Here is a 14837-nt window from a genome sequence, read left to right on the forward strand (position 1 = left end):
ATATCTTTGTTCCCTGGAGCATTTTGATGTATGTATAAATACAGGATGTTAATTTGAAAAAATACCACCCTCTTTATTTCAGCCATTGTATGAAATTTAAAAATTTACAAAAACACATCAAATTTATTTATGAGGGGGACATTTTTTATGATAATTTTCAATCAAATTGCAGCAGCTCGCTGGCAGGAGGGCAGACATAACCTCTAAAATCCTAAATGGGGGTCGAGTGATACCTCATTTTAAAAATCTTTTAATTACCTTTCCAAAAGTACCACATAGTCGACCTTTTCATTGAGAAATTTGCGATAAGTCAAGCAAACTAGATAGATTTTCGCAACTAGTACTTGCGATTTTAATCCTGAGCAAAGAACAGAATTTAATTTTATTTACGGGGAAAATCAATGATGTGCAAGAAGAACGGCAGCATTGTTTAACGAAAACTTTTTCAACAGCTTTTTGATGACGATTTTGATAAATTTGAAGATTCAAAAATTTTAAGATTTGAGTTTTTTTTTGTGAAATAATGACTAATTTTATAAACGAAAACCAAAATATTTACTTTACTGATGAGTGTTAACTTTTTTTCATGGAAATATCAACAAAATTATCCTGGAGTAATGAAAATCTGCGAATTTTTAGAAAAGGTCACAGGCAATATCCACAAAAGATAAATGTTTGGGCTGGTATTCTTGGAAATTCTATTATAGAATTATTATTTATTGAAGAAAATGTAACTGATGAACTCTACTTTAGTCTGCTGTAAGACACAATAGATCCCTTAATAACATCTAGCTTAGAAAATTAAACTGATGCAGCAAGTGATATGATTTTGCAAGAAAATTTAATACACTTCCAACAAGACAAAGCTCTACTACACTATTTTCTTCCGGTTGATATGATAGATTTCTTGGCAGATGGATTGGTCGACGAGGTGCAATTGAATGACCACCACAATCACCCGATTTACCACCTTCAGATTTTTTTATGAGGGCATTTAAAATCAATTGTTTTTAAAACACGACCTAGTAATTAAGAAGATTTAAAAAGAAAAATCACAGCTCCGTGTACAGAAATCCAAAGTAGTTTTTCAAGGCAGAAGTTTTTCAAAATGTTAGAAAGGAGTTTGAGAGCAGACTTTACTACTGTTTGGAAAAGAATGGACAACATTTTATAAATTAAGTTACTTTTTAATATTTTTTATATTCTATTTTATTACAATAGTTATTACTTCAAAAATAAATATCTTTATGGTATCTTTAATTTGTTTTTTATAAAGTATTAAAAAAAAGATAAAGTATGTGGTATCTTTAAAAAGGTAATTAAAAGAGGTTTAAAATGAGATACCACTTTCTTTTCTATTTGAGATTTTAGATGTTATGTCCTTACCCGCCAGAGGACTGCTGCAATTTGATTGTAAACTAAGCTGAAAAAGTCCCGCTCAAAAATAAATTTGACGAGTTTTTGGAAATTTTTAAAATTTATACAAGGGCAGAAATATAGAGGGTGGTACCTTTTTAAATTGGCATCCTGCATAGAACTTAAAAGCAAAAAATAAAGGACAATTTGGACAACCTGGTCTTTTAAATGAATGATTAATATTGGAAAAGCGATACATACGTTTATTTTTAATAACGAAGTTCTTTTTATAAACCGAATATTTAAAACATTTGTAACATTTAGAAAATGATTTAGGTCCCCAATTTTAATATCTCGGGAATATTTAATCAATGTTTCACGAAGGCTCCCCATAATTTGTGATTAGTGAATATAAGATTTGTAAAATTACTGATAAATATTAGCAAAAGCAAAGATATTAATCAAGTATTAAATCACATAAAGTAAATATATTATATACTCCCGGATAATGGTTAAGATGAACTGAAATGAAAAATATCCAAATGATTTATTGTAAATATTAAATAAACATAGCTGAAGTATCTGAATCTCAAATACACGAATGACTGATTTTTTTTAAAGAAATCAAATCGACAATAATTTTTCGTATAATTAAATATTGGCACAGTATCACACATCTGCCATACACAAATACCCAGCTGCTACCCAAGTTGATGTAACGAATTATAAAAAGGTAATAACGCGAGCTACAGGCTGGGGAATTAAACATTACACATTGTCCAAAATAATAGCAATACGGCTTCCTCTCGTATCGAAGGGATTTGTTATTAATTACATTAAAAATAAATTAATTCATTGCAAAAAAAACAATGTTAAATGTGGTTTCAAATATTGAGACATCACTTTATCCTCAAAATTCTCACAAATGTTACACTACTTTGGTGTAAGAACCTTCTATCGAAAGCGTCCAAGTTCCAGAACAAATGAAAAAATAATTTAAAGTATTGGATACCATAAAACTGTTACCAGCATTTGGAAAAAAAACATGGGTACAAGTATTTCAAATATTTTAAAACTCAGGAGATATTTTCCGAAGACCAGTATCGAATAATGAAATTTTATGAAACCATGATGGAAAAAGCGGAAATGAAAAAGGAAAATTTAATTTTTTTATGAAATCTCTTTTCAGATAAATCTTCTTATCTGTAAGATGAGAGACTTCTTCGATTGTTTGATGTTGGTCTCGGGAAAATAAGCACAGAAGTTTTTAATTCCGTACTCAGTATCCTTAAACTTTAAATGTTTTGGCTAGTATCTTGGGCGACCATCTTATAGTGCCATTTTTTAATGACGACTACGCAGGTGAGTCAGAGTGCACAAAATGCATGCATATTTCGCCTTTAAGCAGCAGTTTATGCATAATAATCGATTCACCAACTTGTATAGTCTTATTAAATTATGTATTAAATAGCTTGTACGCACTTCCGCGTCATCCTTCACCCAGTCAACACGTGGTCGTTCATTTTCCTTTCCTGTACCCTTTCCTACCCCTTGCCGTTTTCTATAACATGCATTTAAGAATTAAATTTTGTGAAAGTTATCGATTCGGGAAACAGGGTACATACCCGACGGTTTTCCCGAATCTCCAAATCGTGCTGGCAGATTGCCTAGTAGCAGAGCCAATAACCTAGCAAGCAAGCAAATAGCTTGTAATATTCAGTTGAATCTGACATAATAACAAAAAAATTAAAAAAAGATAGAGAAATTTAATTTATCACCCACATCTTATTTTAAAGAATGTTTTCATTTTTAAAATTTCAAAAATTTTGCTAAATTGCTAGTACCTTAGAAAATACTAAACAAAATGTTGATAATAATAAAATATAAGACCCATCTTTTTATATAAAAAAACAAAAATGGTTTGTATCTCGTGTCACAAAAACAATTTTGTATCTTACTATGAGATTATCCAAAAATACCCTAAAAAGAATCGCCAATAAATTTTCTTGACATTGATAGGTAATAACTGACAAAAACGGTTCACGAGAAAATATAATAGGGGCGAGCAAGAAACAAAAAATAATGTTTTTGATAGACATTGCTTTATCCAATACTAATACGATAATCTGCAGAGCACAATATTATGACAAAAATAACGAGGTATGTGGATTTGTTAATAATAGTGGCCTAAGGATAGAGATCGTGTTCATTATCACTTTACCAAATTGAGTTGCACATGAAATATACGTATTTTTTATATTATTATTGTAAACTGTCACTCGTTTAATAAAAGATATTGTTGGAGTTTGCTTGTTCCAATATACCATAGTAGCCTCTTGATTTTTATCAGGGTTTTGACTGTATCACCATATTACGTATTACTATCACATTTGCTTAGTTCATCCTATAGCTTTTGGAATATAATAGATAGTGCCGGGTGTTATGAATACTTTATTTTTTAACACTTAATGGAGTTTGCAACAAAAACACTTGTTTACCGTAAGGTAGGTATACAAAAAATATAATTAAAAACTCGAGAGATGCAGTACACTTTTTGCCTATCGGGTGATGAAAAACAGAGAGACCGATACAGAGAGAGCGTACCGAGACAAAACTGGCAACCACAGAACATCCCCCATTAGAAATGAATGTGAGTGGAACGAATGTGTCGTATTGTTTTAGGTTTTTCCGCTCGATCGAAAGATGGCGAGCCACGTCATCGATTTGCCATACAGTACAGAAGCTGTTTTGTTTCATTGATTCTCCAATAAATAGAGGCACTGGTTATTTTATTACGGGTTTTCCCGATTTGCTTTCGGTTCTGGCTGCTGTTTTATTAATCCACTAAAAAAAATGTGAATAATGTTTTTTATTGGATTAATAAAACTTGCCAAGGTATTGTAGGTGTGGTAATTTAAAACTATTTTAATTTAATTTTATCTTTGGAAAAAACACCAATATTCTTTTTAGACATAAAATTAATTATGTTTAGTACTACAAAAGAATAATAGTTAGAAAATATACATCCAGGTACATTTATGTTGCATATTATACAGATTCTGAATGTTATAAGATTGGGACAGACAAAGTGTTCTTTGTTGTTATTTGTTCTTGTTATTTTACCAGTGCTTTTTAAGCAAGGATTTTTAATATTAATAATCCATTGCTGTCTATATTTGGCATTCCTTGGAAAATCGAAGTGGCTAGAATACAGGTCTATGCAGCCTGGGACATAGCATTTATGTTTTGCCTATATGTCACCCACAAACATATATTTTGTGAAATGATCTTAATACTAATTCAAAGTTAATTACCAAAGTAAAGTTTTAGATAACACAACACTTAACACACGAGAAAGTACATCACTGGAGTACCCGAAATTAGTAAATTTATAAATAGGTAGGGAATTCCTATTTTTTGAAGAGCCCTAATCTCGTTTGACAGGCACTGGACACTAAACATTAATGAGGGTAACGAGTTTATAGTGTTTAGTACTTTAGTCTCTCCATTAAATGTCCACAGCAAAAATATTGAAATCGAATGACATATATGACGTCGGGGCGATGGCGACGGCAATGGCAACTAAAACGGAAAGCCAACCGGGAAAAACCCAAGTTAAAAAATACAGAATGCGTCATTTATCGGAAAATAAATCACACACAATAGCTTCTGGAACATATCGCAACATTACGTTCCGCGCCATCTTTCGATCGAGCGTACAACCTCTAAACGACCCGAAATGCTCCTTTCATTTAACTTTCTTTTCTAAACGGAGATTTCTTGTGTTTCTGTTGACGCACATAACCTTCCTCCTTTTTCTGGGGATTCACCGCTTATATGTCATTTATCTCCGAGTTGACGCTGTGCTTTTAAGATTCATGCGATTAAAAGTCAAGAATCCATCAAAGTCTTTTAAGGTACATATTCACTGGTTGTCCTGAGAAGCAACATATTTTAAGATATATATTTACTGGTTGTGCTGAATTCGCAACAGATATGATTATAACCACTTAATATTGGTTTTGATAATTAATTATATATTTGCTGACTTAAGAGTTAATTACCATTTTTTTATACATTTTCTCTACTTTGAAAAATATTTTGTAAATAATATACAAATATTTATTGACTATAGACTAAAAAAAAATTACCATGTGTTATGTGTAGGTAAACTCCAAAAATATGTATGTTTTTCAAAAGTGCCCAAAAGGCAAAAATTGAAATAAAACTCAATGTCATCAACTCAATCAACTCAAAAACAATGTCCTATTATAAAGGTGCAACTTTCTCCATATTTTAAAAAACTGTTTTTGTAAAAAATAATTTCTGGGTTAAAATGATTATCAAATTATTGCTTAATCCTGAAAAATTATCTCTTGATTTTTTCTCAACTGGTTGAAAAAAATTACTCTAAAGCATGTTAACGCTGAGAATAGTTATGTAGTATATCATATTAAAATTCTCTTAAAGTTTGTGATACTTGTGTATTAAAGATAAAAGTAAACAAATTATAACGAATAGAAAACATATTAAAAACACCTTCTTGAACTTATAAAAAAACTCTTTTATACCCCAAGTTCAAGGGTGCTAAATAAATAGAAATTCTCGTGAAAAACTCCTTCATTATTATTTATGAAAGAGAAAGCTAACTAAATAGATTATCTTCACATCCACACAACAATAATCATAAAAACGTATTTTTCGTAAATAAAAGGCATCTAGGAAAAGTGTTTTAGAAAGTGGGTAAATTTGGAGCAATTCAAATGCGAACGAAATATTTTTTGGAGAAGACTCTTTTGCTAATTTACAAAACTCACTTGCCTTAGCTTATGTATTCCTAAGTCGATCATTAGTTTTAGTTTCTGTGCACCTTTGTCTTACGTATATCATGTCTTAGATTTAGACAGATACATAAGTCACATGCTGAATACTTGAAACCTTTGTTGAAATTCCGACAAAAATAATGTTTAAATATTGTAAGATATATACTTTTAAATTATTACTTTATCTATTCCTGAAATGGCGCTTGTTGATATTTAAGTCACATGCCATAAAAATTAGGGACAATTTAATAAAACTATAACTCTATAATAATAAATTCTTACATATTAAAAAAATACACTTTGCATTCATCTCGTGTGGACTTCCACTTCTGCCGTTTTCACGCACTGACGTTAATTTGCCCTATAGGCACATTTATTTGTAAGTTCTATAATTTTCCAAAAAAAGCACTTCGTGTAAAACAATATGATTCACCGTCAATATAAGAGATTATTCGCCATCAATACATGCCATCATTGCAGAAAATGTGGTAGCATATCCTCTTCAGAATTGTAGCAAAAAACTAGATTCGCCTTTATTTTAACATGCTAGTGATACCCACTTAAACACACGTGGTGGCGGAGTTCTCTGTGGAGTTTCTAAAAACACTGTGTCTGAAAAAATTAGTTTGTCTGATTTTTGCAACAGTATTGCGCCCTCTATCGATGATGTTGGCTGTAAATTTACTATTAGGTTACAGATATTTTACATGATTGTTTTGTACATCCCACCATCTATCACATCTGTAATTTTCGAGCAATTTCTGGATCAGTTTACACTTTTAATATCAAAGCTAAACCACAATGTAATAATAGTGGGCGATTTTAACGTGTCTGATTTCTCTATTAACTCACCTACAGGTAATCATGTTAGTCAAAAGTCTACTGCTGTGAATAATTTTGTTCACACTTTTAATCTTGTTCAGTGTAATCACATCCTAAACTATAATAACAGACTATTGGATTTTGTTTTATCTAACTTCACCTGTACTGTTTTGCGTAGTGACGTGCCTTTTGTCTTGGAGGATTTGCATCACCCTGCACTGGAGATTGATTTTACTGCCTCAGGCCAACGTGTCCATAATTTTCAGCTTAATAAAAACTTATCTCATTCTTTTAATTTTAGAAAGGCCAACTTCCATCTCCTTTATGACTCGATCCTTGAAGCTGACTGGTCTACTGTGTATTTATCCTCTAACGTTAATGATGCATGTGGAGCCCCATATGATATATTGAATGGCATATTTACCGCACACATTCCTCTTAAGCAGCAATGTAAAAGAAGATTTCCAAATTATTATTCTCGAGAATTGATTAAGAACATTTATAGGAAAGAAAAGGCTTTCAGGGACTTTAAAATGTACAATTCTCCATTCTTTCAAAATAAATTTCATTCTCTTAGACGCCTTATCAAACTACAAATACGCAATGAATATAAGTTGTATATATCAAACACCGAAAGGAATATTTCTTTGGACCCATCTAGCTTTTAGAATTTTATTGGTTCTAAGAAGGCTGGCACCAGGATTCCTGGTATGATGAGGCTACCCGAAGACGTGGCAATTAAAGACCCACAAGACATAGTTGATGCTTGTGCATTATTCTTTGGTGAGGCATTTATACAATCAAATTCATTAACCATTCGTCGACGTCTGATAATGTGCCCCACTTTGACATTTCCAACGTTGATGCTTCCCAGATTATTTTGGCTAGTAAAAAACTCAAAAATAAGTTAAAATCTGGTGTAGACGGTGTACCTAGCTTCTTGGTTAAAGATTGCATTGGTGTCCTGGCTGATCTGCTGACCTACATTTTCAACTTAATACTGTCAACAGAACAAATTCCTGAAATTTGGAAGACTGCTAAAATAATACCTATTTTAAAAGCTGGGGACTCTGATCAAATCGTGAACTATAGGCCAATCTCATTACTCTGTAACTTCTCAAAAATGTTCGACATTATCCTGAATCGGTCGCTATTTAGTCACGCAAAATAACTCATCTCTGTAGACCAGCATGGATTTTTTAGCGGGCGATCTTGTGTTACTAACTTATCCTGTCTGTCTAGCCACATCTGTGAATCACTTGATGTTAATACTCAAGTCGATGTTATTTATACCGACTTCCAAAAAGCCTTTGATTGGATAGATCACTATATTTTGCTGCATAAATTAACTCAGTATGGTTTTTCAGGGAGATTATTTAATTTATTTCATTCCTACTTGATTGGTAGATCTCAATATGTTGAACATGAGGGCTTTAAATCGAAACTTTTTAACGTAACGTCGGGTGTACCACAGGGCTCGAACCTGGGTCCGCTCCTGTTTAGTTTTTTTTATAAATAACTTGATTGAGTCACTCACTTGTCATAGGCTGGCTTTTGCCGATGATTTGAAGCTATATTTAAATGTATATGGTTTGGAGGATTGTGTTTTTCTTCAGAACTGTCTAAATACATTGGAGGTATGGTGCGCTGTTAACAGGTTAGGCTTGAATGCTGCTAAATGTAGTGTGGTCAGTTACTCTAGATCAAAAACACCCTTAAATTTTAATTACTTTATTAATGATACTATTTTGAGTAGATAAGAACAAATTACTGATCTTGGTATCACCTTTGACTCCGAATTTACATTCGTTCCACATTTCAACAACATAGTCAAGTCAGCCCTGAGAAGGCTTGGGTTCATAATTAGAAGTTCTCAGAGTTTTACTTTGGAATCTACATTAAGACTGCTTTTCTATTGCTTTGTGAGATCAAAACTGGAGTTTGGCTGCATTATATCGAACCCGCTCTATCAGAATCATGTTGGTCTCCTTGAATCTGTTCAGCGTAGATTTGCTAAGTTTTTGGCCTTTAGGCAGGATGACATATATCCGGTAAGAAGGTTTGATCATCGGCAACTATTGGAACGCTTCAATCTACATCCATTACATTTCAGAAGAATGATCTTCTCTGTAAAATTCCTGCATGGGTTACTGAATGGATTCATTGATAGTCCTGTACTTCTTTCTGGTGTAAGTTTCATGGTGCCAAGGCCTCATACTAACATCCTTTAAATCGCCACTATATACATTATGCGCTATATTTAATCGGATCTGTCATATGTGCGATATAAATTTCTCTCCGGTTCATGTGATTGTCGATATCTTGGTGGATCATTACTCTTGGGATTAAGACCCATATGTTTAAGTTATAGTTAGTAGGTATATTGCAGTTAATTTAATTTAATTTTGTTGAATATGTGATTATCTTGTTAAACTTTTATAATTGTGTTTTTATATCATATTAATAGTTATTTGTTCTAATTTTTTGGATGACTTTTGAGATTGTGACTTTACTTTCCTTTTTTTTCTTTTCTTTTCATTATTTTAGGTTTGTTTGTGTGTTTTTTTTTAACTATATTTTTTATTGTTTTGCAACTGTTTCCTGTTATTGGGCAAGTTGTCTGTTGGAAATAAAGGCTTAATATTATTATTATTATTATTATGGCAATATACATAATTTGATAGGCTGACCCGAAGACCCTTTACGTATGTATAAGTATATACATACTACAGCTACTAAAATAGACCAGTAATTTTATGTTATTGCTAAACTGCTATCAAATCTAAATATTTTTAAAACGTAAGTGCAGTTTTGGACTAATCAAGAAAAAATTATAATATACAATGAAATACTTTGTGTATTTTCCTATCTATTTAACATTAGGATTAAAATGTGTTTGGTATTATGATCGGGTGTAGTTTGGAAGTCTTTTTAATTTTTTTAGGTTTTAATTTCAAAGTTCTTATTTTATAAGAAATGTGGACGAGTGCCCATATTGTCATGGCGTTATTAATTCTTAATTTTTTGCCTTTATCGATTCGGATACTTACAACAGCCTTTAAAAAGTTAGGAATTAGCATACAAAATGGGATTTGGCATCAGCAAGTAATCTACTATCTAGAAAATATTTTTTAAATATAATAATGAATAACAATATTGCCGTTATGAAGAAACGAGTTTATATTATTGAAAGACATCTGCGATCTTTTTTAGTCAAACTTTTCTGATTGGGCCCACTATGTATGGAAAAGTAATTTTTAGCACAAAAGGGTCCGGAGGAAATTAGGTGGATTTTTATCAAATGCACTAGTTCATAATAACACGCATTTTTTCAAAGAAATTAAAATAATGTTTTGAAAAAAGTTTCTTTTATTATTTACTTTTTTTATTATTAGCATTTTCAATTGTAAGTACTAAAAATATCTCGCGATCAGCCACTTATTTTGAAAACTTCATTATTTTCCATTTACAGAATATTTTATTTTGATTTAAATATCAATTTACTACTCAAATTTTCAGTCATATTTTGTGAGAATAACAAAGGATGGTTTGCATGAATGATTTCATGATTTTTTCCATCTAATATTTACTTTATATTTTATTGAAAAATGTTATATTCTTCTAATTAATTAAAAAAGTAACTAGTAGGTTTAAAAATGTATTGGGTTATTCACTTAGACAGCTCCTATTGGTAGTAATAGACAAGGTGAAAAAAGCTTTAAATACAAAGGTTGTAGAACTTATCCCACCGCATAATTAAGAAATAAAAAAAACAATGTGTTTGGCTTAGCTGTTTTCAAAACATTTGCATTTTAAGGCCTTAATACTATATAATAAAATGTAGTCAGATTCTCAGAAAAAAGGATTATTGAGACGATTGTAAAAATGATCAATTTATTTAGTGAACTGAAACTCGCGGTAAAAAGTTTAAGTATAAAAATAGTTCAATTTTCCACCAATCTCACCGAGTAAAAAATAATGTTTTTTTTTTAGTACAAGCTTTTTTTTAAGTATTAATTTACGTTTTAAGACTACTATAATGTAATGTTGGTAATGTTATAAGGACGTCTTTCCATAAAATTCCATAATAACTTACCTCTAAACCTTGGTTTTTCTAAAATCTCAGCGCTACCCAAAGTGATGATCACTAACCACCACAGATGTCCAATAATGGGCCCCATCGTTAAGGGGCCCATGTTGCTTTGTTCACAATAAAATAACTGTTACTACTGATTTTAATTAACTTTGACGCAAAAATCACTACACTTAAACTACTTGTTCTTACTTAGAATTCTTTTTTTTTTAACTAAAATACGAGAAAGTTATTGGCTCTTTGTGGATAAATAAAAAAAAGGATGCATCTTCAAGTTAGTATAAAATATTATAATTACGTTACCAATTGCACTATGAACTTGTAATGGAATTATTTGCTTAAATAGAGCTGAAATCACATTCACGAGAAATTCATTGACAATATAATATAGTTACCTCTATATATCAAAATAATTACATTTAGAATCTTAAGCTTTCAAAATGCAGTAATAAAATTAAAGTGCACGATTAATAGAACCGAAACATCAGTTTCTGAAATGCGAGTCTGGAGCCTGTCTTTAAAATGGAGTTTTAGCATAATTTTAAATCGCGATTATAAAGTAAATAAATTATTGAATAATTGTAAAATGTATTTTTTTAAAATAAATGATAATGATATAAATGATAATTTGATGGCTCCTAGGTGTAATTTGTAATATTTTTTTTGTTAAAACAGGATGTCCAACAATCAATGTCCAACAAGGTAAGAATCCTTTTAAATTTGAAAATTGGTGATGGTTATTTAGAGTTAGTTATTTGGAATTAGGTATATTGATAAGTAAATAAGCCTCTTTAAAATAAACACAAAGAAACATATTATCTAGATCAGTCTATTTGCCAGTAATAATCTACCTCTAAAACACGCTTTAATTATTTCTACTAGTAAGGATAAAATAATTTAGTTTTCTCTAAACAAAATAATATAGACAAAAATTAGACACTAAGTCTCTGTTTCCGACGTATATAATTAAACTACACATGTTTCTCTCCCTAGGGGAGCATCATCAGGCCTTAGTCATACATTTACATAGTTTACAGTACAAGTATAGGTTAGGTTAATTATTCTTAGGCTAGACTTTGCCCATATACATTTTGACATATTAAAGACAGTTATTTATTTAAATGAAACAAAAAGTTAGCGGTAATGATTGTATAATAATGTGAACTGATGATGCTGCGTTAGAAATGAAACATATGTAGCTTCAATATATTTCTTTAAGACCAATGTTTAGTGTTTAATTTTAATTCTTATTATTGTAGAAATTGTAGATATCATTGATTTTTATGATTTTCTTTAAAAAAATTTGCGTTTAAAAAATATATACCGCGTAACTCTAAAAACTATTTAATACTTTTATATTTATATATACAGAGAAAACAAAATAAATTTAGTGCCTAGGTATATTACGAAATTATAAATTTTTTGACATATTCACTTGGTTTTTATCACTGTTACATATAAACAGAGTATATTCTAAAATATAAACAAGCAAATTTTTTGGAGTAAAATGGTATTAAGATACAGCAGACATTAGGACAAATTTCCCTTTGGAAGACAACTTTTATGTTTCTCAACTTAACATTTTTATGTAGACTGAGTGAACTTAATAATTCTTAATGATATTTTAAGAACATATAGAGAAATTCTCTAAGATAAATTTTATTTATAAAATATCTTGTATAAAATAAAAAACTTTTAGCAGATTTAGTTTTGCTACAATTAATAGCATTTTTTACCCCAAAATATAATTTCATGTAAGGCAGTTAAAAATAAAATATTTAAAAAAATCTGATAAAATTTATATTTTTATATATCGAGACAGATCAGAAATAGTGTTTTAAAAAAATCTTTAAATAATAATAGAAAAAACATCCAAATAGTAACTCCCTAAACTTATATATTTAGACTATATTAAAAATAAATAAATCTTCACTATATGTTCACAAAAAAATATAAAACCATACGATATAATTTCGTACGTTGTATTCGATAAAGTATTCTTTGCAAAAACAGCCCGAGTAAGACCATCAACTGTTTTCAATCTGATTTTATTTAGTTTTTAATGTTTTTAATGTTTTCTCGATGACTGGCGTCCTGAAAGTTGTTTGTTATTGATTAAAGTTAATACGCTCTTTGACGCCTGAAAAATTGCTTCGACTTTTACAAAGCGTCCGCCGTCTGACCGGCAAAATAAACTACATATTATAAAATAACTTAAATGCGCCGAACTACTTGGGAGGATTTTTATTTTATTTTATATATCTACTTACTAAAGAACATGCTTAAATATATCAGGCGTTAAGTATTACATAAATAAAAATTGAATATAATAAAGGATGCTTATTTGACAATAAAAGGTAAAATGAAATATCATGTTTTGCCAAAAACATAAACACCCATGGGTAACAAGAAAAACTCAGTGAGCATTATTAACAATATTCGAAGAGATATAAAGGTTGAATTTATTATAACAAAATTATTGATAAAAATTATGAGTTAAACTTAACATTTAGAAATAATTTATATCAAGAGTTTGTGCAGAAAAACCTCAGATCATGTTTATACACAAAAATTCTTTATATTGAAAATGTAGAGTCACAAAATGAAATAGATATTATTTTTTTTTTATTTTCATGAAGTCTTTTTCTCAATGTGACCTCTAAAAGTTCTATTCCCTAGGATTAAATGTATGTATAATGTTTCCATCATATCCATATTGAATTATATTGAATAAAATCAAATGCCCTTATTAAATCAACAATGCGTAGGCTGCTTTTAAATACATAGAGTTTTTAAGAGATCAAGAGCATATTATATTTAAAATTGTTTAAATCATGCCAAAAAGAAAATGTAAGTACGGTCATGTGTCCAAATCTTTGGCCCAGTGGTATCATCATTAACCATTTTCTGAATCTACAGAAACGCCCAACCATAAGAGAGGGTGTGGACAATCTCAAGTAAGTATCAACATTATCCATTATAATGTTCACTCAATTGGTAATAGTCTTGACCAACTTCAATTACTTGCTTATTACTAATTACTACTTCAAAAAAATGCTAGAACTTGATTAACTATGAGTTTGCATCTTGCTACTGTCGGCAAGAAAACCTGCATGATGCTTTCGCAATATATGTTTGTAATGTAGCATGTTGAAGAGTAAGGTCTGATCCTAGTAAGTATTCTGAGAATTTTGTATTTGAATGTGCGGTACTAATAAAGGTACTTATTCTGTCTGTGTACAGAACTCCTACCATAAATGTAAATGCTTTTTTTATTAAAATTAGAAATTATGTTAAGTACGTTAGCCTGAACCTCAAAATGTCTCATTGTTTTTCGTAAGTGATTTTAATATCGAAGAACAGCAAATTACAGGAAATAACTTACAGCAATTTATATGACTAGTCATAGCAAAGAATAAAGAAAAAGCTTACATTAAAATTTGTAATCAGAAAATAGAAATTCCTTAGATTGAATTAAAAATTTGTTGAAGTTGTATTTCTTTTAATATGTATTTCATGTCAACCAAATTATGTGTCCCAAAGTGTCTGGTTGTCTGGTCGACAGTTATTTTTGTAAACGCTTGGCAATACCGCATCCCTTCCATATCACGACGTCACCATGCGCGAGGAGAGCGCCGCGCGAGGTAGAAGTGGGAACGACGGACTCTCTCGTTTTGACTTTCTGACGACGCACGCAACATCCGTACGGGACTTTCAACGAGGCTTTTACCGCATTTATTTGT

The 14837-nt window shown here is 30.5% G+C and overlaps 1 protein-coding gene across 5 annotated transcripts in view; it reads right to left on the minus strand.

Annotated features, from left to right (window-relative positions):
• The window catches only part of LOC126733789 (A disintegrin and metalloproteinase with thrombospondin motifs 7-like), a 198213-nt gene that overhangs the window by 156283 nt on the left and 27093 nt on the right, over positions 1-14837 (minus strand). For 2 of the 5 annotated variants that reach the window (XM_050437190.1, XM_050437194.1), the window contains exon 2: positions 11098-11307. In XM_050437190.1, the coding sequence (XP_050293147.1) occupies positions 11098-11197 (100 nt within the window). In that variant the 5' untranslated portion in view covers positions 11198-11307. Of the gene's footprint in view, positions 1-11097; positions 11443-14837 lie in introns of all 5 variants that reach the window. The other 3 variants (XM_050437193.1, XM_050437192.1, XM_050437191.1) reach the window with 3 other exon arrangements.

Source organism: Anthonomus grandis, chromosome 3 (assembly GCF_022605725.1).
Source record: "Anthonomus grandis grandis chromosome 3, icAntGran1.3, whole genome shotgun sequence".
Taxonomy (NCBI): Eukaryota; Metazoa; Arthropoda; class Insecta; order Coleoptera; family Curculionidae; genus Anthonomus; species Anthonomus grandis.